Raw genomic sequence first — 26,091 nt, forward strand, 5'->3', positions numbered from 1 at the left:
TCTTGACAAAAGTGGATATTTTTGAACGAACTGATGCTCACTTTGTAATCTAAAAAGAGTTTCAAATGATTTCCCCATTGCAAAAAGTTTTTAAAACTCTCAAAATAAACTCTATTTTGTAGTATATATCTGCTCATTAGATAGCATGGTTTGAAAAAAAAAACAAATGTTTTATTCAAAATTTTAAGTATTTATTTCATTCAAACTATGTGTATTTTTTGAACGAATTGACACTTTCTTTTTATCTCAAAAGAGTTTCTAATGAATTTCTCATTACAAAAAAATTATGAAAAGTTCGCAGCAAAGTGTTCTCGATTATGTTATCGATAAATATGCTCATACAGTGAGTAAACAAATATTTCTTAAAATTTTTGAGTTCTTATTTCTTGTAACATATTGGTATTTTTGAAAAAAGTGAAGCTCACTTTAAAATCTGAATCAAGTTTCAAATGAATTACTTATTGGAAAAAAAATATAGAAAATTATAAAAATTGAAATAAAAAGTTACGCTAAATGTCCTCCATTTTTTTAAACTATATATATGTACTTTACGTAGCATGTTTTGAACTCAACAAATGATTCCTAAAATTTTTGGATATTTATTTCTTCAAATCTAAGGATATTTTTTACATTATACGCTTTCTTGACCATGCAACCATGCCGCAATCTAAACAATGCCAAATTTAGAGCATATATATGGTAAACAATGGAGTACACTTCATGAATGTTTTATAATTTTTTGCAATGATTAATTCATTAACTGTTTCAGATTTCAAAGCGAGCGTATTTTTAAAAAAATATCCATTTCTGTCAAGAAATAAGTACTCAAAATTTTTAAGAAGCATTTGTTTACTCTAAATAATACTACGTTATGAGAACAATTACAGTTAAGATATTGGAGAACACTTTGAGAATTTCTTATAATTTTCAGAAATGAGGAATTCCTTTGAAACTTGTTTTACAGATTATCAAGTTACAATAAGAAATTCATTTAAACTTGTTTCAGATAAAAAGTAAGTGTCAATTTTTTTAAAAGATACCCATAGTTGTGATAAAATAACTATTTAAAATTTTTAAGAAGCATTTGTTTAGTCCAAACCATGCTATGTAATGAGTAGATATAGTTAACAAAATAGAGTTTATTTTGCGAATTTTTAAAACTTTTTGCAATGGAAAAAACATTTGAAACTCCTTTTTGATTACAAAGTGAGAGTTAATTCTTCCAAAAATATCCATCTTTGTCAAGAAATAAGTACTCAAAATTTTTAAGAAGGATTTGTTCACTCCAAACAATGTCTACGTTAAGAGCATATTTATAGTTAACATATCGGAGGATACTATTCGAATTTTTTGTAATTTTTAAAAATGAGGAATTCATTTAAAACTTATTTCAGATTGCAAAGTAAGCTTCAAATCTTCAAAAATACACATAGTTGTGAAGAAATAAATACCCATCATTGCTAAGAAGCATTTACAAGAAGCACCAAAGAATTTTTTTAAGAAACACCAAACAATACTATGTTAAGAGCATATATTAACATAAGGGAGAGCACTTGAATTTTTTGTAATTTTTGCAATGAGAAATTCATTTGAAACTTATTTCAAATTAGAAAGTGAAGTCCAGAAACAAAATCCTTTACATTTATCTGCAATGACAAGGGAAATATCTAACAATTATCTGCAGAGCGAGCATAATTGTGCTTAAATGTTGCACTTTATAGGTTTGTTAGTTCTGAAAGGCAATATTGTCTAACTCTACAAATTATGATGTAATAACTGCACTATTATTGGACGTTGTACTTTTGAAATGTCTTAATTTAGAAAAGAAAATTTCTGTAACAGAAAAGAGAAAATGATAAATATTGCTTAATACAATTATTTGTAGCCTAATGACATGGATGCGTTAAGGTTATTCACCGATTACAAGGCTCTATATTTATATTGCTCATTTTCTCCGGATTGGGAACAAGAGATTATTTCTAAATTCTGATATTGAAAAAAACTTTGTCTTCTGTGTCTGTTGCAAGAAACAGGTTAGGTAAAGTAGAAACAGGCATTACCCTTATTTTTCACCCTCAGGAAGAAGAAAAATTGAAGAGCCACTCACACAGAGAAAATGCTTAAATTAAATGACTGCTTTAAAGCAACTGAAACTTGTAAAACTGAATAGAAAACTTTACTAATTCAACATGTCGTAACATAGTTTCTTCGATCAATTAGAACGTTCCTTGTTTTTGTAGGGTGAATATGCTTTTTTGCGTAAATAGAGCGAGCTACGTAAACCCAAAATGTAATATTCGCTCTTGCAACAAATATTAAATTTTGGTTTTACATCGTTTGGATAACTCTAACTTTTTTTTTCTTTAAACTTATTGAGTTTTCTTAATTTTCTATCGCATGATGTTAATTCTAAAGAAAATACACTAAACATTAATTGAAATAAGAATGTATTTAGCTTGAAAATAATATTAGCAACTTTCGTTTAAGGATTTGCCTCGCGGTAGATAGATCGTAAAGACATGGTTCTCAATAGAAGACAAAAATAAAGCATCACTGGCTGCGGTCGGTAGCCGGATAGGTAACCAATTCGACGGCATTTGTTAAATTGTTCTCCCTTAAAATGCTCAACTTCATACACAGGTCGACGTGCTACCAAAGCGGGTGAACCATTCTCACTGTAAACTGTCACTGTCACTTCGGATCATCACAAAAATGTTTCCCAGATCACCGCTTATAACNATATAAATTGCACAATTAATAAGCAGTTACTAGGATTACATTATACAGTAATAAAAGAAATACTAGGTTACTAATAGTAAAACCTAGTATTTCTTTTATGAAATAATTTATTTCCTTTATGAAATAATTTAAATGACAAAGGTCAAGTTATCTGGAATGTCAATTTATCCAAGGGTACTGTGTTTTTTAAATGGATCAAATATGACGTTTGTCACTTCCACAATCAAGTCAATGATTTACAGAGGTTTCTGCGCAAAAATCTGAAAGGGGTTTAGGTTTATGTTCATAATTGCGTTTAACGCTTCTTGTTTAAGACCAGTACGTAACGTGTTTTTTTTGTTAGTTCGTTGCTGAAAAGCCCCTTTCAACCGCTGCAGTACTCCCACATTGAGAAAACATCAATTTCACCAACACCATGCGCAGTATCTTGCTGTATTTCTAGATTAGAGGGTCACTTTAGAAGTGAGGCGTTGGACTCTTGTAAGATAACAAAAATTGAATATGTATCACGAACGTTAACGGGAAAATGGCCGTCCGCGCGGACGTCGGATTCGAGAAATTTGTTGTCCGCGGGGAACTTTTGACCGCCGAGGACGGGCGGACGGGTGGTTTTTCGAGACTTGCTTTATAGGTTTGTTAGTTCTGAAAGGCAATATTGTCTAACTCTACAAATTATGATGTAATAACAGGTTAGGTAAAGTAGAAACAGGCATTACCCTTTTTTTTCAACCTCAGGAAGAAGAAAAATTGAAGAGCCACTCACACAGAGAAAATGCTTAAATTAAATGACTGCTTTAAAGCAACTGAAACTTGTAAAACTGAATAGAAAACTTTACTAATTCAACATGTCGTAACATAGTTTCTTCGATCAATTAGAACGTTCCTTGTTTTTGTAGGGTGAATATGCTTTTTTGCGTAAATAGAGCGAGCTACGTAAACCCAAAATGTAATATTCGCTCTTGCAACAAATATTAAATTTTGGTTTTACATCGTTTGGATAACTCTAACTTTTTTTTTCTTTAAACTTATTGAGTTTTCTTAATTTTCTATCGCATGATGTTAATTCTAAAGAAAATACACTAAACATTAATTGAAATAAGAATGTATTTAGCTTGAAAATAATATTAGCAACTTTCGTTTAAGGATTTGCCTCGCGGTAGATAGATCGTAAAGACATGGTTCTCAATAGAAGACAAAAATAAAGCATCACTGGCTGCGGTCGGTAGCCGGATAGGTAACCAATTCGACGGCATTTGTTAAATTGTTCTCCCTTAAAATGCTCAACTTCATACACAGGTCGACGTGCTACCAAAGCGGGTGAACCATTCTCACTGTAAACTGTCACTGTCACTTCGGATCATCACAAAAATGTTTCCCAGATCACCGCTTATAACCCATTGTGCAGCTCCAGTGCTACATAAATAAAATACCTACCCATCAAGACAAGATTACTTAGCTCCACGCATGATTTCTATAAATTCACATGCGAATAGGAACCTTATTATTGGTGAAATTATTCTACCCCGAAACATTAGCCAACCAGTTTTTGTGCGAGAGCCATTCTCACTGTATCCCATGGAATTGCGCATGCGAGTTTAGAAATACGAACGAGAGCCTGATTGGCGAGTTTCTTGTGGCTAAATATATAGTATCACAATTCAGGTTTTCATTCGCATATGCGAATTTTTCACTTACAGTATTAACAGTCTGTCACGCTCAGTGAGAACGGCCCGAAACTCTATCTTATAATGCAGCCACTCCTTTTTTTGATACCATGTGGCACTTGCATTTTCCTACAAAGATGAACCTTTTCCGAGATAGTAACTTCACACTTTTCTTATAACTTTAATTCAAAGACAAAACAATTGCCTGTTGCAAGTAGTTTATTTGACGCAGATGCATTCTGAAATATGATTAAATGACCATGCAAATTTTTTATGCAGCAGTAGAAATGAACCTTCAGTATTGTTTACGACGTAATAAATTTGTCATACATATTTTTTTTATTGTACAGCCTTGACTTTGGCAACGCCTATTATTAATAAAATCGAAAGTCGAACGAAAATAGCGTTGTTTAGATTTCGAAGTAATGCTCGATTCTTCATTTTAGTTTTCTGATTTATTATTTAATCCGTAGTTATGGCAGGCTTTGTGACTTGTGGGCCGAATGAAGCCTTAGTAGTATCAGGTAGTTTTTTTGTAACTATTTTCTTCCTAAAAATCTTTCCACTGCGTTAATCAACTATAGTAATCACTAAAAATTTGTTTTGTAAACATATGCTTGTGTTTTTTTTTTTTCTTTAAATTTGTTATTAAACCTAAATTTTATTAAATCTGATGTTCTTGCACTTTCCATGAAATTGTTGACTACTCTCAGTGAAATAGTACGAATCAATAATTGCGTGATAAAAGATAAGAGTAATGGCATTTTGACATTTGTTGACTCTCATTGCACTAAAGATATGCTTAACATTGAAATTGAGTTACTCATTTCGTCTTGTTTTCTCTGGCTCGATAATTTGAGCCTCAAATTTTATAGCTAAATTTCTCTAATCATGTTTCTCGAAACTTGAAAATTTTCTTTTTCCTATTATAATTTTGTTAACGTTATTACCGGGTTAACAATGATCATGATTCTTTTTTTATTTTTTAAAATTCGTTTTAATGTCTAAATTCAAATTTAAGTTGAAATTTTTTTTTTTTTACATTTACTGATTAAAACTGGAATAAAATGTATTAAATATGTTAAAAACAATGTTGCAACTAAAATAATATTGTTAAATAATAAGAAACAATATTGTAACTATTTGATGTTTCTAACTTAAAATGGTTATAATTATATTATGGATATAACAAGCTAATTGCAGAAATTTTAAAATCATAGTTGCCTTTAATCACAACATTCCCCAGAATTCGTGAACTAAAAAATCAAATTTACTATCAAATGAAGAAAAAATTATTAAGATAAGAAGTATAAACTTTAAAAAAAATAAATTATTTATCCGAAATTGCTTTTGGCAGAATATTCCTTCTTCATCAAACTACATATTTAATAAGTATATTGTTTATTATTATTTTTTATAAAGTTGATTAATCTTTTAAACAAAAATGCTAAATGGGTGTAATTGTGATTAATCAGCAAATTATTTTATATGCTGCTAATAAACATAAATAATTCAGAAGTTTCTTTTCACTTTAATGCCCATTGAGTCTCTGATTTGTCTATTTTAAATATCAATTAATTTTTATGCATAATACCCCATCTCATTTTTTTCTCTAGAGGAAAACTTCAACATCAGTGAATTAAAAATGATTCAATATCAATAACTTTAAAAAAAAATCACAACCAGATGAACATGAAGAGAATATGAAATTTCTAAATTACACTCAGGTCTACCTTTTAACTGAGATCCTGAACTGTCTTAAAATAATAGAAATCTGAAAAAAAAAGTAACTTAAATTTTTTTTTCTACTGCTCTGATTGTTTACAGCTTTTTTCAAAGTATCAGGAAGTGGCTATTTCGTTATTAAAATTCTATTTATAAGATATGTTCAGAGTTTGCAGTGAAATGTATTTACTTAAGAATTCGCATAAACAGATTAAAAAAGAAAAGAAAATTTCACAAGTTAAGCTAAATAAAAAATAAAATAATTTCAGATTTCTTGTGATAACCAGACATAGGCATTAAGAAAAAAAAAGGACAAATTTAAAAGATTTAATTTATAGAATATTTCTCAAGGGGATATATAATTCTTAATTTGGGTATGATTTATCGAAAATACCTCATGGAATATACCATCCTCAATGTAATAGTAAATAATATATCAATACACTTTTCAGTAGAATTTCGTTGAATTGGGTATATTGAATCATTAGTAGTTATTGGTAGAATTAAATTCGATAATAAGTTTATCTCTCTTTTTAAATTCCTCAATTTTGATATATTTTGTTTTTTTGTTGAATTGCTAATTTGGAGCTGCTTTTTTTTCATGTTTGTATATTTTAATAATTCTGATATATTTTGCATATTAACTAAATTATTTGCTTAGAATTTCATTTTTTAATAATTCAAAGATTTTTTTCTGCTAATTATAATTTTTGCAATGGTTCTCTGGCTCATTTGCTAGAAAACAAATATTTTATTTTTAAATTTATTTTTGAGATGGCTCAATTGAAAATAGAATTCATCCATGGAAAAAAAAAAAAAAGTGAAATTTTGAAGAAAAAAAATTTAAATAATAAATTAAGTAGCTAAAAAGTTTTGTCTTCATGATATTTTTCTTCTTAACAAAATAAGAAAAAGGAAATTGAGACTTGAAAAAAATTCATTTTATGTAAATGATATTTTTTTTTTTTACTCAAATGGATTTATATGCTTTAAAAATATTGTTTTGGTCGGTTTTCCTCTTTTTGTTTAAATGATTTATATTTTATAGGATGTTGTCATACAAATCCTTTGATGGTGCCAGGTGGGAGAGTTTTTGTATGGCCTGTTATTCAACGAGTACAAAGGTAAATTGTTTCTTTATTTTAATTTATTAGAATGATTCGGATTAAGTATGTTTTCCTAACTGTCAATTATTGCATTGTGTCATAACTTTTAAGTAAACTAATTTTTTTTATCAGAGAAACAAGAAATGCCTTATATAAAACATGCATGAGGCAAGAGCAAATAAAAAAACAACAACATGGGAACTGTTTAACAAAACAATAGGGTGATCCTACCACCATTTGCGAGATTCAGTAATTTTAAGTTTAAAATCAAAGCTTTGTTTTAACTGTGCACTTTTTTAATATAACTGTGCTCGTTAATGTTTTCCTTAGTGAAAGAAATTTAGAAATCTCTTTTAAAATGTGCGAATTCTAGATTTTGATTTTGTTTCAACAAAATAAGTCACTGAAGAACAATTTGAAACATTTTTTTAGTGAAAAACATGAAATTTCTGGAGGATTGTGTTTAGTTTTTGATGTCAAAAACTAGTTTTTGGCATGACATGTCATAAATTGTCATAAACATGGGACGAGTTTATTTTTTTACATTGGAAACATTTTATTAGATACTAAATGATGAACAATACTTACATTATATACTACTAAAGGTTATTATGATTTATAATATCTATGACATGTAGAAAATGTAGTCAAAATTAATGAAACTATTAATTGGTTTCTGTGATGGTACTCTTAATGCTTTACGGACCCATATTATAACTATTCGGTTTATATTATAAGTAATGACTCTGAGTTGTTAATTATTATCAATCTAAATATCGATTTTGATTCTTTTATGTTACAATTTAGACAGATTGCTTGGATTAAGTAAAATTAAAGTGTTCGCTAATAATTGTCTGACCTGAATGTTTAATTTTTTTTTATTGATTCTCAATATTTGTAGTTATTAATTATATTCAGGGGAGCAGAATATGTCTGACTGCATGAACAAGGCTTTAGAGGACATTCAAGTAACCTTGGGGAGATTTTTCTTTAAAAAAAATTCCCACAAAGTTTTTGTTAAAATTGTGTCCGTTTTGCAAAACTTTTTCTTGTTTAAAAAAATGTGTCAACTTTTGTATTTATTAGTTTGAATTCCTTAAGTTTATAAGTGGGACCTTAAATTTAATTTCAGGGTTGGGTTTTTGACGTCAAAAAGTGGTTTTTGACATGACTAGGGTATAATACGGGTTTAAACCGTCAAAAACCTGTCGAAAATGTCAAAAACTGAAGTTTGCCAAGAAAATATATAAACTTCAAAACTACCAACAGTTGCCATGCATTATATTGNTAACTTTTAAGTAAACTAGTTTTTTTTTATCAGAGAAACAAGAAATGCTTTATATAAAACATACATGAGGCAAGAGCAAATAAAAAAAACAACATGGGAACTGTTTAACAAAACAATAGGGTGATCCTACCACCATTTGCGAGATTCAGTAATTTTAAGTTTAAAATCAAAGCTTTGCTTTAACTGTGCACTTTTTTAATATAACTGTGCTCGTTAATGTTTTCCTTAGTGAAAGAAATTTAGAAATCACTTTTAAAATGTGCAAATTCTAGATTTTGATTTTGTTTCAACAAAATAAGTCACTGAAGAACAATTTAAAACATTTTTTTTAGTGAAAAACATGAAATTTCTGGAGGAGGAATTTTTGTATTTATTAGTTTGAATTCCTTAAGTTTTAAGTGGGACCTTAAATTTAATTTGAATAGAATTATTACTATTTATAATTCAATTATTACTATTTTCATATATTTTGATTTCTATTATTTTTTTAACACATATGCTTGTTTATTCGAGAATTCTGGAGAATGAAATTAATTCTTTTTAATATTTAAACTTTACTTTCCAAAAATATTTTCAAAAAGTTATTGTACCAAAAAAAAGGCTAAAATTTTTGGGGAAATTTTGATTGAAAAAAAAAAAACAACAACTTTGTTCATAGGGAATATTAGGCTCTGAGAATTTTTATTACTCATGCTTATATGTTCATGAATATTAGTGAACTAATGTTAATTATATTGATGTATAATTAGTTCATTGATTAGTGAACTAACAATTTTTTCAATCAATCAATTCAAGGATTTAATTAAATTATTTTTAATATTTAGTACAGTTATTCGAATAAATTTCCTAGTCGCGTGTTATTTTATTATGTTATAATTGCTTTAGAATGTCTACATTCTTGTCAATGCAGCTCAGCATAAATTGAAAGAATAGTTTCGAATTTTGATCTTATTCATACAAAACTGAAAAATCAACTTTGAGTTTAGAGGACTTGAAAGTTTTTTTTAAAAAAATTTAATTGCATGCTTCAGGGAAAGGAGAATTTAAAATGATAGCAAAATAAAATTGATTTTACATTTAATGAATAAGATGATTGTTGAGAGTTTTTTTTATTAAACTGATTGTTTTTGTATTTTTATTTTCAATTATTTATTGCATGCTTCAGGGAAAGGAGAATTTAAAATGGTAGCAAAATAAAATTGATTTTACATTTAATAAATAAGATGATTGTTGAGAGTTTTTTTTATTACACTGATTGTTTTTGTATTTTTATTTTCAATTATTTCAAATTAACGGATTGGGGGGGGGTTAAATTGTAATTGTCATTTTTTATTTATAATAAAAAATTTTCTGCACCAAAATTTGAGGGTTTTGGCAGTAATTGTCGAAACAAAAAGATAGTTTAATGTCAAAATAATTCACAAGATCAATTGATTCTCCTCACTTGCAATTTTATATGTTTATATGTAAATACTTATTTATAATAGCTAATAAATATCCTTACTCCAAAATTTCGGTTTTTGACGCCTGTCGAAAACTATTCCAATAAAGGTTTTTTTGACTGATAAAACCATGGTTAAAACCGGATAATACCGTCAATTGTCAAAACTTGCCTGTCCTGAATTTCTGAGGGTAGAGAAAAGCTGCTGGCTTTTTAAATGTTTAATGCTTAACATATAAAAAGCAAAATTGTGTTAGAATGTTAGTGTTTATCTACCAGAATCATTTAAAGCTATACTTTGAATAGATTGTTTGAAAAGAAATTTAAAATAAAGAAAATGATTTTTCATACATTTCCTCAATTAATTTATACTCAGACTACCTCTTAATACTGTTATTTCTTTGTCTTTAATGTTTGGTACCATTTAAATGTAGAATTCTAATCATTTTGAAAATTGTGAATTCAAATAAATTTTGTTTGTAAAAAATTTACTAATTTTTTGTATCAACTTATTTTATTTACTTGGTACTCAATTTTTGTAATATATATTTATTTGGTTTTTATAGTATATATTAATTTAACTTTTATCTTATAGAATTACATTAAATACCATGACATTAACCATTGAAAGTCCAAAAGTATATACTCAACAAGGAGTACCAATTTCAGTTACTGGAATTGCTCAAGTATGCACCACTTGAATTATTGATTTTAATTTGCTTATCAATGATATTGATACTTTTAAAATTAGATGTTAATCTTTATCTGTCTCAATATTTTTAATAGGTTAAAATACAGGGGCAAAATGTTGAGATGCTAAGAGCTGCTTGCGAACAATTTCTTGGAAAGAAAGATTCTGATGTAATGCATATAGCTAGAGAAACTTTGGAAGGACACCAAAGAGCCATAATGGGAACTATGTCTGTAGAGGTATGTGTATAATTAAAATTTCTTCCTCACTTTTTTTTATTTATCCTTAATATTTTTTGTGATAATTTAAATCTGATGAAATTATATCCTATTCATAATTATTTCATGAGGGTGTAAAAAGAAAGATAAGTAGTTTTTTTTTAAGCTTTAAAATTGTATATATATTTTTTATTCAAATCATTTATTAAATTTTCAGTATTGTATGGTCTTTCAATGTTATCAAATCTTTATTTTTTAAATGTGTATTTGTATCGAATTATTTGGCTACACAATTCAAGCAAAATTTTGTAGCCAAAGCAATTCAGAATTGCAAACTTTCCTCTAATTTCAAGCTTTTTCTGTTCCAATTCAATTCAAGATTTAAAAAAAATTTGACATTGAATTATAAGACATTAGATATGACCGAAAAATATCTAATTAACTTTTAAACATTAATAACTTTTAAAATTTGTCATTTTTGTATAGGAAAAATTGCAGCTTTTGTACAAATGTTTTTTGACCATAAATATTATTTCGAGATGAAGGCAAATAAAATGCTTTCCTCCAAAAAAACTTGAAAGTTTTTTTCTTCTTAATTATCAGTTTATGGTAATGTTATTTAAAAATTTTCAAACTATTATTATTATTCAGAAAAATTCTACGTTTGATTTTAATGTTCAAAATCTCCTTGAAAATATAATGAATTAGTTTAATTATTTCTTTTTTCTAAATGTTTTAAATAAAGTGATTTAAATGACTGATTTTAATAATTTCATTTGGGAAGCTTGTGGAAAATTGTTTAGGTTTTTATTTTTTTATAAGATTCTTGCAGATAGTTTCTGCTTTCATATTAGCAATAAAAATTAGAAAAAAGCAATCAAGCGTAATTTATAACTTCAAACTTAAGAAAAAAGGGGGGGGGGAATTGTTTTTTCTTAAGCACAATATTCTTGCAATTGTAAGTAATATTAATCAATAGAGTAGTAAATGAAGACTAAGCTTTAGTACTGAAAAGCTAAACTTTGAAAGCTGTCATGTAGAAGAGAGAAGGAAAAAAAAAAATTAATGAAAGAATAAAAATGGATGTAGTTAAATTTAAAGCTTAAAATGTGTCTGTTTAGAAATCAAAAATTCTTGTATATATAATTGCTACTAATTCTATATGATTTTGCCTTATTATTGTAATTGCATAAAACTTTGTGATGTATTATGCTATGTGTATTTTTTTAAAATTATTTTTGCACAACAAAAATAAGAATTTGATTTCATACAACATAAAATAAACCATTATTTTTTTTTCTAAATTAACAGCTCTACTGTATGCAACAAAAAGTTTCTATTAGCATTAAAAGTTAAAACTAAGTAATAAAGCATATTTTATGACATTAAGTTCAAAAAAGGGACAATAAGGAAGAAAAACAATGAAAAATATTACTATATTGTTATTAATTATGCTGGAAATTGAAAATAATAAGTGGAGGGATTTGATTTGTATTATCACAGACTATTAGATCCATCACAGTGATGACGTGCTATTTAGATACTGTTCATGATTGTCTCACTAAATAACTGTTTTTTGTGAATCCAGAATTTTGAGATTTACAGAGATTATTTACTGAATTGTTCATCATTGAAAAAGAAAGAAAACTTATGCAGTGGATATTAATGAACTAGAGAGTTCATGCAGCTGGCATCTAGTGTTTAAATCTCTTTTATGTTTAATGTTATGTTATTTTGTTTTCCAAATTTGATGTATTTATTGTTATGAGGTTAATTACTGTTTTGTGCTGAGGTTAATTACTGTTTTTATTGTGATGCTCTTATCTCGTACACCTTTGCAGAAAGGGCGATGCCGTTATAATCAAGTGCAAATGCGTTACTGGTGTATAATTAAGTTTACTTCATTTTTCATTGTAATTTGGGTGTGTAGATAGTCTACTTATATACATGAAAAATAGGGTATTCATTTTAGGCCATTCTATGCTAATGCATATTTTGATAAATTGATTTTACTTTAAGTTTATTTTTTTGCATTAGAAAAATGTATTTTTTTGGAAACTATATTTTTGCTGTTGTATGTTAAATTAATCTACAGTATGTGAGGACATAGTGCTGTTAGCTGGCAAGCTGCTTGGAAAAATAAGTAATGCTATGCAGAGTGTCTTAAAATATTATTTCTCTTTTTATTAAGTATCTTATATATATAATTCAGAACTAACTGACTATGTTTCAGATTTTTGAATTTTAGTTATTTATTATTTTTTTTATTTTAGCCCCATAAAGATCTATTTAGTCTGCCTTAGTTGCACTAAATATATTATAAATATATAAGTTTTTATTAAAAATTTTAATATTTTATTTTTTACACTACTCTTTTTTGCTTTGAATTTAGTTTAAGACACCTTCTGATATATATACTTGACCTGTAAGTTTGATTGAGTTTGTAACTGTTGTTTATCTTTTCAATGTGTCTGACGCAAGCTCATCTACCATAAAACTATATTTCCTCCACTTTAAGTTGTGACTTATTTTTCTGTTTATAATTGTTTTTATGTATACACATGTTTCAACAAATTTTTATAACTTATGTTCATATTTTCATCTTTAAGGAAATCTACAAAGACAGGAAGAAGTTCTCGAAACAAGTGTTTGAGGTTGCTTCATCTGATTTAGTCAATATGGGGATAACTGTTGTTTCTTATACAATAAAGGATATAAGTGATGATGAGGTAACTTTTCTTTGATAACCTATAATGAATTTTATTCATTAATTAATTTAAATCTTACATTTGTTTTATAGATTACAGATGTTAAATAAAAAGGAATTGGATTATAATTGTAGTATATGTGTATCAATTATCAAAAATTTAAGTGGGCTTATCAAGTAATAGTGTTTTCTGGTTTAGACGTCCACCCTTGGTTATGAACTTCAAAATGGTGTTATTTTTTGTGCTTTTGTAATATAAGTCAACCTCTAAATTTGCATTTGGTTCAAAAAACAAATTTTTAATGAGATATATAATTCTGTTATTCTAAGATGAGAACAAAATAATTTTTAAAAATTTAAATAATTAATCTAATTTTTTTCCCACTTTTAGTATAAAATTTAATTTGCAAATAAAATAAGATGAACTTTTCAGAATGCATGATGATTTCTGCTCTTTCACTTACAAATAAAGATGTTCTGTTATTATTTTAAAAAATTCTGGAAAATTGGTATAGTCTTGGACCAAATATAAAAACAAATATCTACTCAATTCTCAAAAAGTCTCAATCTGTGCCAATTTTTTCAAAAATTCATGAAATATGCCAAATTTTCATCTATAATATACAAATCCATTCTTTCAATCTATGGATTATATGGAACTCTTATGATGCTATGTAAAATGTTTATTTTTTTGTTATATAAAATTTTTACTTGTGCAACATTACTTTTATTATGTTTATAATTTACCCTAAAGATGCGGTTAATTTTTTATGAGTGAGACTTCAAAAAAGAATAAAATGAAAAATAGACTAAATGCGTAACAGCTGTATAATTAGCTGATCTTGAAGCTTTCCTTGCAATTTGGGAGTTTTAAAACTCAGATTATCTATTAGAAAGATAGGGTATTCTTTTTATGCCTTTATCTGGCTAATAAATTTTTTGATAAATCGGTTTTGTATTTAGTTTCTTTTAGTAATTTTCGATATATATTTTTTAAATTTTAGATTTATTGCATATCTGCCCAGCTTTTTTAGTTCAGTTGACTCTTCATGTTTAACATATATTCTTTAATTCTCTAAAAAATAGCCTAATCTTTTTATAATATAAGTTTTTTATTTAGTTTGACAATTTATTAAGTAGATTTTATTTTTACAATTATGTATGTTATTAAGAAAGCACTATGTTCAAATTATGTGCATGATAGGGCAATTCCACCATTAACTAATGTTGTATTTGTAAACTTACTCTTGGTATCATTTATACTCACTTTTAAAACTTTTATAAATTATTTTAAAAAAAACTAAGAACAGTCTGTTGCTGTAGAAATATTTTTTTCAACTTACGGAAGTTACTAAAAATTAGAGGGAATGTAAATGACACAAAGACTTATTTTCATAAATTATTAGAACTGCTCAGATTTTTTAAACTGAATTGTAATGCTTCTAAAGTTGCTAATATGATTTTCGTAAATGGTAAAATTGTCCAATAGCATTAAATAATTTTCTACAGGATTTATATTTGTCTTGTTTAATTTTTGGTTTTGTTGATTAAAACTCATTATTTGATTTTATATTAAATTTAAACTTCAGTTTAAATGCTTTTGTTTAAATTTGAAGATGCTATAATAATTTTTTAAATAACTTATTTTATGAGTGGGAAAGCTAAAATGTCTCAATTTAATAATTAGGTAGAAAACTGGTAATTGTCAGGGAAAACGAGATTCGAAAAAGGGTATTTGATACCCTATCAAATTGCTGTGTTTCACTTTTTCGTTTTCAACCATAATTTTTGCTTGTGCAATAGAGGATTTGAAAAAATCAGATTTTTTTTCAAAACTGATCATCATTAAGTGCATCCTCAAGATTTTTTTTATTCTTAAGTGTTTCTGGAATACTGTCAGAAACTTCTGCCTTGTTATTAACGTGTTATTTTTTTTTAATCGGCTTTTGTTTTTCAACTTTTTTATCTTTGATTTATTATAACAAATTGTTTTATAATTTCGGATCATGCATTAATTATTATGAACAAAATGCTTTTTATCGTCTACTATGCTTATTTATTTGATATCTATTGAAGAAACAATATTTTTTAATTGAATGAACTCTGATTGCCCAGTAGTGTGGTATCATTTGCAAGTTTTGGCTGATGTGGAATCACATCTGTTTTTAAAGATCGTCAGCTTTTATAAATAAAAACAGAAGATAGTTAATACATAAACATACAATTATTTATTGTTAAAAGCAGACTATTATTTTATGAAGCAGATTGCAGCTTTCTCTTTTTTCAAGTGATACATGTCTGATTTTACTACGTTTTAAGTTTTTAATCAATGCTAATATGTTGGGTTTTAAATGTTTATTGCACTTTTGTTTTAAAAAAATGTTCTTACGTTGGTTCAACTTCATTTATATACGGATTTTTAAAAAAAAATTATTTTTTTTATTAACTTGATAATAGTTTTTTTAAAAATGTTTCTGTCACATTTAAAATGTCATTCTGTCACGTTTATAGTTTTGGCAATCTGTATTATTTATAATCAGAGTTGACATTATTTAAATCATCTAATTTTTTTTAAATGAAAGTAATATATAATACTTTCTTGGAGTTGCATTTTCATTTATAATTTTAATTTATATTTTTATTAAATATAAATAAAAAAAACCCCGGCGTTTTTGTGAAAATGTACTTAGAAAAGACAGGGAAATTTTTTGCCCTTTCAAGTATGAATCCTGAATTATTTTTTGGAGTTAGAGTTGATTAATAAAATGAGGAAAAAAAATGATAATTTTAATGTGTGTTTGATTCTTAATTAAAATCTTTAGCAAAAAGTGCCTTTTACCTGAAATTAAATTAATTGATCACAATATTTTAGAATTCTGATCTCTGAAAAAAAAATGTTTATAATTCAGAATTTATTTCGTCATTTAGGGTTATTTAAAAGCTCTTGGAATGGCTAGAACTGCTGAGGTGAAGAGAGATGCCAGAATGGGGGAAGCAGAAGCTCGCCGAGATTCACAAATAAAGGTCGATAATGTTACATAATATATTCATAACATTTCATACTTTTAATTGTTACTAATATGCAAGTGGCATCACTTTTAAAGTTAATACAGTTATATGTATTATTTTTATATTGAATGTACTTCCTTAATATTTAAGTACTTTATTGATTTGTGTTTTGATCTGTATACTTTTTCATTTTTTGCTCCCAAAGAGTTTTAGCCAATTTAATTTACTCAATTATAGGTGCCAAATTTCTCCATTTTTCAGTTATCCTAATTTTTTCTTGCGACTCCTCCTAATTTCTGTTTATTTCTCCCTTTTTCTGTCTGAAAAATACCTTTTTAATAAAATTCTTTTTATTTACCAATTTTAAATTAAAATTAAGCTTAACAAACATTGTATTTTTTCTCATTTTATTAAAAAATAAGCAATAATAAAATCTTTTCATTTATTTTGTTTCAAATTATTAATGTTCATTTGGAAGAAACAATTTATTTAAAATGTTACTATTACCCTTTGAGTGCCTGTGCCCTTGGGCAAAAACATCAAGCAAATCTCTTTACTGATTCCTGCCTTTGTATAAACCTTGCTTCTTTTTAAAGAAAAAGGGAATTTTTCAAAAAAGAATCCCTATTTCATAATAAATATTATTTTTTACCTTTTCAATAACATTAACATAAAAATTATTTAATTTTTGTTTTGAAATATTAGCAGCTGTACCACATATAAATTTTAATTTCTGCTCATTTAGGTTAATTACTAAGTTATACATATGAATTTACATCTTTTATAATTTTTGTTTTCTAAAGCAGTTGAGTCTTAATTAATTGTTTCTCTATGAGTCATTCTTCATTTCATAGTAAAATAACATAAGGTATTTTCACTTGTGTGTAAAACTGTGGAAAATAATATTAATTTAAAGTGCAGATAATTTTAATCACTCATTAATATTGCTAACCATTGTACAATTATAATTTAAATTATAGAACAGATTCCTGATTAATTTATTCATTTAGTTTAAAAGAATGAAAATTATTGCTCTTTATGTGTTTTTTTCCTAAGATAAGAATAAATTTTCAATATTTGTAGTGTCCCTAATTTAATATCTTTTTAAAATACTATTTATCAAAATATTTTTTTATCAGTAATTAACAGTATTATGTTGGTTACCTTATGTTTTAGTCCACATACCTTTTTAAATGTTTCTTGTATTTTTTTAAAAATTAAAATTTTTTAAAAAAAATATACCCTAATTATGAAACTTGCATTTGAAAAATGTTTTTTTAAATTTTTATTTATGAAATTAGTCATTCTTTTTTTGTTGAGCTTTATTGTTGTATGAGTATGTTCTCTATAAAATTGAAATATTTAATTTTAAACCCTTTGAATTTTTTTTTGAATGAATTTTTTTAATGAATGAAATTAATGATTTTTTTTAACTCTGGTTCATTTTATTATATATCTTACAAGAAATCTTTTAGAATGTTATTTTAGCCAAGTTAGTGTGTATTCTTTATAAAAAATTATTTTATTGTTTAATATTTTTATCAATGAATCAAATGTAAGCATGTAAGATATTTTTTAGAATAAGTCAACAGGTAAAATTCAAGGTTCATTACACTTCAGCTAATATAGTAAAATCTGTATTTATGAAAGTACTAAGTTTTTTTTATCTCTGAAGAGTATTTTAGTTCCTCCTATAATTGCATATATTCTTAAAATTTATTTCATTCAATAGTTTTTTAAATGAAATTCACAATTACTGTACAAAATTTGTTAATAAGTTATATTTTATTTTTTTATGCATTTTTATATCTAGGCATGGAATTTATTTTATTATTTAATGTGAAAATAAAAAAGATAAAGAGCCTAGGGAAAAATAAGCATTTAAATGCAAAGAATTCATGTAAAAAATAATTTTTTAAGGAAATTTATGTATTTATTACTTATGGATAAGCAGTTCAGAAAAGCATTTAAAAAACATTCAAACATAAAGTTAATTACTATAAAGATAAAACCATTAATATACATATGAAAGATTTTGGTAAAAAAATTGTCTTTTTAATTAATAAAACAGTTTTTTTTTTTAAAAAATTATATAGTGGTTAATTCTTTAAATAAGCCATTTAGAAAGATTAACATTGCCTGTACCTGATCTCAATCTTTTTCAATCAATAGATTTCAAGTTGATTTTGATTGTATTTTTAGTACTATGTAAAATATATGTAAGAAAAGTTTTGACAGTGGAGTAATTTTTCAGTATCCTCAAAAATTTATTAGACAATATAAATCTTTAAAAAAGAAAAGAAGAAAAAAAAAGAAAAAATATTGAAAACTGAAAAATTGAGGGTTTGGAAAAAAAATTCATAACAGTCAGACAATATCAAAAATTGAGAAAGTTAACTTGTAATAGATAGAAATATGTATCTAATAATGATATAAAGCCCTTTTTAATGAGAAGGTATGTAATTGTACTTTCAGGAAGCTATTGCAGAAGAGGAAAGGATGGCAGCTAGATATCTCAATGACACAGAAATTGCTAAAGCACAGAGGGATTTTGAATTGAAGAAAGCTGCATATGATATGGAAGTTAACACCAAAGTAAATAGCTATAGTAATTCTTGAATACAGATTCTGTTTTTTTGGGAAAATTGCAAGTTTTAGATATATATGTTTTTTTAAATATTTTTATTTATAGAAAGCTGAATCAGATCTTGCTTATAATCTTCAAGCAGCAAAAACTCGCCAAAAAATTAAAGAAGAGCAGATGCAAGTAAAAGTTATTGAAAGAACTCAGGATATCCAAGTTCAAGAACAAGAAATTATGCGAAGGGAGAGGGAGTTAGAGGCCACTGTAAGACGCCCTGCTGAAGCTGAAAAGTATAAATTGGAAAAATTGGCAGAAGCCAACAGGTATTTTTAAAGGAATTCTTTTTACTCTTAATTTAGAATTATTCTATTTTATTTCTGGTATATTGAGCACAAATAATCATTATAAAATAGTTTTGTAGAAATAAGCATTGATTAAGCAGGGGTCTGTCCAGGCTGAATTTACTACCGTTTAGTGGTACCTTCACAAATTCAATTTTAGGTAAAACGGTAGTTTTACAAATTCAACTTTAGGAAAATCGGTAGTTTCACAAAATACTTTTTCTTAATATTTTATTTTTGTATCCCTTAAGAAACAATAACTCTATATTTTTACCATGTTTTTGTATTGATTTTTTTATATAATTTTTAATTTTTCACAAATTATATCAAAATTTTCACAAAATAGGTACCTTTCAGAAAAGCCTAAACAGACCCCTGTAAGTAAATACAGATCATTATTTTTTGTAAAGGAATTGTAAGTATTGTCGGCAAGTGTAACAGCAACAATGCCAGCACACAATCCTGCACCTATGACCCATGAAAGGCATCTGTCGGGAATGTGGTCGTGGCCAGAAAGACAAGTTACGCACAATATATTTTTTCTTCACTCGCCCTTCGCAGGACATCCATCCGTTTGCTATAACCCTAACAATGTTGGATGTACCTTGTAAAAAAAGAAAATCCAATTATCGTTTTTTTAAAAAAAAAGAACTATTACTTAAAACCTAAGAAAAAATAAAAAATAAATTATTAAATTAAAAAAAAATATTGTTACTTGAAACCTTATAAGAAATGCTATTACTTAAAAACTTATGACTGTAATTAAAATAATAGATGTCAGAAAATCACATAATTTAAATTGGTGTTTTGAGGGGTAATGTAAGTATTGAGGCACAACGTTGCTAGTGAATGATTGTATTTAAGTAAGAAGTGAAAAGGTTGGTGTGAAAAGGAGGGCAGAATAAGTTTAGGCTAACAGGAAGAATAACAATCAGCTTACTATATGTTTTTTTTCTGGGGTTTTAGTTTGATATTTCTTTCTTTCTTTTTGGTGTGGGCAAGTACATGTTTTCAACCTACCTACTTCATTTCCTGCAAAACAACTAATGTTGAATTGCAATTGAGAATCAAAATTTTAAGCCTTTTACTCCATCAATTTTGTTCACATAAAATTATTGGTTTTCTTAGCAGACAAACTGTATCACAAAGAAATTTTAAATTTAATTCATCACACTGATTCGCCTCTTGCAGGCAGATTCTGATTGAATATTGACAAGCTGGCTGGACATGTAAGGGTGAATAATAAATGTCTAATTAGAATTTTTACATGATCCAAGCTTGTTGTGCTACAAAAATTTCGCTTTTTTGTTATTAGCCTTGATCAATAAATCTTTAAAAGTAAATTCAAATTTGTGATATAATCTATTAACAACATTAAATGTGTTAAATTTTATTTTAGAAATCGTGTCATAATGGAGGCGGAAGCAGAAGCTGAAGCAATCAGGGTAAAATTATTTAATTTTTTATAAGCTAGAATAATTTTGTTCATTTTATTTGTAATACTTCAAAGAATTTTTTTTTTTATGTATGTAAATATGTGTATGTATTTGTCTTTCTTTTTAGTAAAAGAATATTCTATATTTTTTACTGATTTTTTTTTCTTTATATTTTTTAACTATTTCTTGAGAGAGCAGATACTGTTTGTCTTTAAATGATTTTTAAATTCTGAGAAGTTTAATAGTTAAAAATTTATTTAGTTCCTGCTTTTAAAATAATTTGGTAAACAATTTGAATTAAAGGATAGAAAAATTCCTGAATGAAACTCAATTTTAAAAATTTTAATTTCTTTTCTAAAATTCTTATGATTTATATTCTTCAGCTTAGAGGAGAAGCAGAGGCTTTTGCAGTGGAAGCCAAAGCGAAAGCTGAGGCAGAACAAATGGCTAAAAAAGCTGATGCATTTAGAGAATACAAAGATGCAGCAATGGTAGACATGTTTTTGGAAACTTTGCCCAAAGTAAGTGAACATGAAATAATTAATTCATATAAACTATATCATTGGTTTGTGAGCATATTTATTAATTTGATATGAATGGTTTTCCTCCACTATAAAGAATTCTTTGCTTTTTTTATGATGCTAATTTCGTAACATTTTTAGTAAATAGCCTGGGTAGCTTGTCAAGAATTTTGAAACTGAGTAGTGTTAGCTGTCTTTTGTAGAAATAGTTGTCTGCTTTTTACTGTCTATTTCACTTTAAAAGTATTATTATTTATATGAAACCTGTGGGAATATATAAAATATTAAAATATTTTTCCAAATTGTAGAATGATCGACAAATTATGAAAGAGTATATGTTGTAGAAAGCTAAAAAAATAAAAAAATAAATGTATAGTTAATTTTAAAGGTATATGCATCAGGTTGAAGTTGAAAGAAGCTTATATTAATTATATTCATGTAATGTAGCATGTAAATCTTCCTAAAATTTTTAGTTATGTTATTTTCAAGATTTATTCCTTCAAACTTAATATAAAATAAAAGTTCCTTGAAAATTTTGTACTATAAATAAACTTTTTTTTTTAACAAATGGGCAACTTGGTCTAATTTGCTTATGAATTTACTTACAGAGCTTTTTTTCCCTATAGATACCATAGAAAATTAGTGAATACTAAGAGTTGTGTATTGATGTGTATTCACAATGATTCTCTTCTTTCTTTTTTTTTCCTTTTTATTATTATTACTTGAACAGTATTGCTGATTTGCTTTTACTTATCCATTTTCCTAAACTTTATCTAGATTTGAAATCAATTATCTATTCAATTATACTTACATTTTTAAATCCATCTTTATTCTAATTAAATCTTTATTAAGAATATATAAGTCATAAAGTGTTTTACGTTCAACTTGCACTGTTACTAGCTTTCGACTTTATAAAAACCAATATGAAAAATTTAATTATTTATTTATTTATTTTAATGTATATATTTATTTGTAAGAAGTTTAACAAAGAAGAAATATTTTGGTCTCCTGTTATCACAAGATCCATATTGATAGCCTTAAAAGTTATGTTAAATTATTATTATATTTGCTCTAGGAAGAGAAATGGCCAATACATTAAACAGAATAGGCAAAAAACAGTGCAAACAACTACATACTATTGGTTGACTGGACAAATATATCTTTGACTATACAAAAATATATAAATATATCTATAAAAACTAACCCGTAGCTTCTAAATAAATAAAAATATAATTTTCTTTTATTTATTACAAACATTTATATAAATTGCGCAATGAATTAGTAGTTACTAGGATTACAAATACTAGAATTACATTATACAGTAATAACAGTAATAAAAGAAATACTAGGTTACTAATAGTAACCTAGTATCTCTTTTATGAAATAATTTCATTTCTTTTATGAAATAATTTAACACTATACTCTTGTAAGATAACAAAAATTGAAAGTGTATCACGAACATTAACGGGAAAATGGCTGACCGCGCGAGCGCCAGATTCGGGAAATTCGTTGTCCGTGGGAAATTTTTGACCGCCGAGGACAGGTGGTTTTTTGAGCCCTGATTCGGAGGGTTCCCCCTGAGTTCCGGGTTTTTCGTATTATTATTCTAAAAATTAAGAGTAGGCATATGGTTTTTCTGGTAATATTGAGAAATTCCGTGTTTTACAAAGTTATTTGTTCTCGGACTTTCGCTGATCAAAAACTTATAATCTGGCAAAATTTTCACGGAAATCTTCATTCTAATATCAAAATTTGAATTTTTCTCTTATTCCTGATAAGGAGACTCTTACATTCACATGATTCTTCCGCCAATTGATTATTTTCTTTTGGTGGGTTTTCGCTATTTTGAGTATTTGGAATTGCGTTGAAATCCGTTAGTATCGCAATTCCTATTCTCGCGTGTCGAATATTAAACACCGATTATTGTATTCACCTTTGTTTAAAAGTTACACATTACTGTTTGTATTAACATGGTTTAAAAATTCAATGTCGTGATTTATATTCACATGATTTTAAAATCCAATATCGTGATTCTTTTAAGTTTTTTTTTAAATTAGTTAATGTTAAGGTGTGATATTCTTCATTTTTATGTAATTTAATTAAAAATATTATTTAAAAAAATTATGTTAATTACAAAACATGTATGGTATATAAATTGATATCGATTTTTTGCACATTAATTCCAAAACAGATTATTTATTTTTTGAAAATTTCTGAAAACATCTACATAGCATGATATCTATGCATTTTCAACCGACTGAGTTTAAGGTTTTTGCATTTTGTGTAGATAAAATTGTGTGAAGTATGTAGTGTAAATGTTTAAAAAAATAAATTATTTGGATTATTTCATATTAAAGTATAAATATTGTAAGAATATGTTAGAATGAAATCATTTTAGGTCTGTTGTAACTATTTTGAGACTATTTTACATTTTTGAAGCAACTGAAGTTATTAATTTTGGAGTCTTACTCCAGTGGCAGCCTTGCCTTAAATAACAAAGGCATGTAATTTTTTTAGAAACTTTTATAACTTGTTTATATTCATACAAGTTCTCATTATTTATTAAAAAGAGTGCAGCTTGAAAAGAGACTTTTACGTGCAGTATCTTTAGAGTGTTAATGCTCTGATATGATTGCAATTTTAAAATTTAACTACTAATTTCTGAATTACTGACTTCCTTAGTGCAGTTTTTTCTTGAAACTTTATTTTTGTTTAGTCTGTAGTATCTATATGTATTTTATTTTAAAAATCTCAATATTTTTATTTAGGTTGCTGCTGAAGTTTCAGCTCCATTGTCTCAGTGCAGGAAGGTCACTATGGTTTCATCAGGTAAAGGTGACGTTGGGGCTAGTAAATTAACAGGTGAAGTTATGGATATAATTTCTAAAGTTCCACAAGTTGTAAGTCAGTTGACTGGGGTGAACATCACTCATGTAGGTATTTCAACTTTTACTTCCTCTTAACTACAGAATTATTTTCCTTCCCATTTAGCTTAACCAAATATAACTACTGATTTGAATAAATTAATTTTGTAATGAAAGTGCTTGGGAAAATGTAGTACTTAGCCATACTATTTCTTAAGGTGACATTTCCATATCTGTTACTTAGTACCTGATACAGAGAGGTTCTTACAAGTTTTATGAATTTTTTTTCTCCAAAAATTGGCACAATTCAGAGAAATATTTTGTTGTTTACATGGAATTTGTGGTATTTTTAACAAAACTGAACAATTCGAAAACGTGACTTCTCATTATATTGTCTCAAGCCCTTTAATTACATGAGAGACATAAATTATTTAATTTTATCATTTTAACAAATAATAAGCATTGTTATACGTATTGCCAAAATTGCTTTATTAGTTCATTTAGTTTTTAGTGGGATATTTACATATTTTATCAAAAAGATAAACTGGTAAAGATGAATTTATTATATACATTTGCAAATTTTTCACTTATACTTAAGTTATATTTTATAATATAATGTCTACAGATGTGACTAAAAATAGTTTCAAACAAAGATTACACTCTCCTTCATTGTTTTGTAGTTTTTAATGATGTAATTATAAATTGTTTAAATGAAATCATGAAGTCACATAATTTATTTGAAAAATTTATAATTACATCATTACAATAGTTGTAAGTTTGTAAAAACTATTTGGCAGTTTTAATACATAGTTATTAAAAAAAACTACTTTACTTGTTTTAAAAAAGTGGTATTTTAAACTTTATATAACTTCGGAGGTGGTGAAAAGGACAAAATATTTGCCTTTGCAAACATTTCATAAATAGTTCATTTTCTAGTATTGCTTTTAGGTGTGTAGTGGCAGGTGAATTAATGTCTAATATGTAAACATATTTTTGCTGTGTAACTGATTTTTTAACTTTAGAGACTGTGCAATAAATTTTCTTTCTTGTTTCCAAATGGCAGAAAACTAAAGGAACCAAAAACAAGGAATTAAAAACACGTAAAGCCAAGGAACTAAAAACACATTATCTAGAAATATAAATAATTATTATTATTTTTTTAACAAAGAATTTCATGTAGCTTCTTGTTATTTTGTAGAAAATAAACATGATGCAAAAAGACCCCTCATTTTCTCATCTTAACTCTTAAATACATCTATTTCATATATAACTCATTCACCATTGAACACTGTTAGCATCACCAACTTAACAGGTCACCATCACAATAACCTGTTCACACACATCCGTCTCTGTTTCATAATGGTTTTTCTAACCCCCTATTGCTTTTTAAAATTAAAATTTAAGCTATATTTATATGTAGTATAATTGTGAAACATTGTGAAAATAATAATAATGTACTACGATGCAGTAAATGTTAGTTCTGAAACATACTGTAAATGAAATGGGCAAACAATAGCTTGTGATAAAGTTTTAAACATCAAAAAAGAACATTTTCCTTTAAAAATGTATACTCCATTACTCAAATACTATGATAATGTATACAATGTGCAAGAATAGTATTGAAAACCATAATTCTTTAATTATCAGCTGCATTCTCTAGGATAAAAACAAAGTTTAAACATTCAATTTTGTAAAGATAATTATTGAATATCTATAACTTTGGTATCAGACTGCTTAAGAATTCTTTGTAGTTTTCA

The 26,091-nt window shown here is 26.5% G+C and overlaps 1 protein-coding gene across 3 annotated transcripts in view; it reads left to right on the top strand.

Moving 5' to 3' along the window:
* The first annotated feature begins 4,760 nt into the window (after positions 1 to 4,760).
* LOC107441511 (flotillin-1) overlaps positions 4,761 to 26,091 on the top strand; it is a 35,275-nt gene continuing 13,944 nt past the window's right edge. Inside the window, exons 1-11 of one of the 3 annotated variants that reach the window (XM_071184622.1) lie at positions 4,761 to 4,927; positions 7,177 to 7,252; positions 10,559 to 10,649; positions 10,750 to 10,893; positions 13,482 to 13,601; positions 16,508 to 16,603; positions 19,064 to 19,183; positions 19,281 to 19,495; positions 20,913 to 20,958; positions 21,333 to 21,470; positions 24,239 to 24,403. In XM_071184622.1, coding sequence (XP_071040723.1) covers positions 4,879 to 4,927; positions 7,177 to 7,252; positions 10,559 to 10,649; positions 10,750 to 10,893; positions 13,482 to 13,601; positions 16,508 to 16,603; positions 19,064 to 19,183; positions 19,281 to 19,495; positions 20,913 to 20,958; positions 21,333 to 21,470; positions 24,239 to 24,403 — 1,260 coding nt within the window. In that variant the 5' untranslated portion in view covers positions 4,761 to 4,878. Of the gene's footprint in view, positions 4,928 to 7,176; positions 7,253 to 10,558; positions 10,650 to 10,749; positions 10,894 to 13,481; positions 13,602 to 16,507; positions 16,604 to 19,063; positions 19,184 to 19,280; positions 19,496 to 20,912; positions 20,959 to 21,332; positions 21,471 to 24,238; positions 24,408 to 26,091 lie in introns of all 3 variants that reach the window. The other 2 variants (XM_016054798.3, XM_016054799.3) reach the window with 2 other exon arrangements.

Source organism: Parasteatoda tepidariorum, chromosome 8 (genome assembly GCF_043381705.1).
Source record: "Parasteatoda tepidariorum isolate YZ-2023 chromosome 8, CAS_Ptep_4.0, whole genome shotgun sequence".
In the NCBI taxonomy this organism is placed as follows: Eukaryota; Metazoa; Arthropoda; class Arachnida; order Araneae; family Theridiidae; genus Parasteatoda; species Parasteatoda tepidariorum.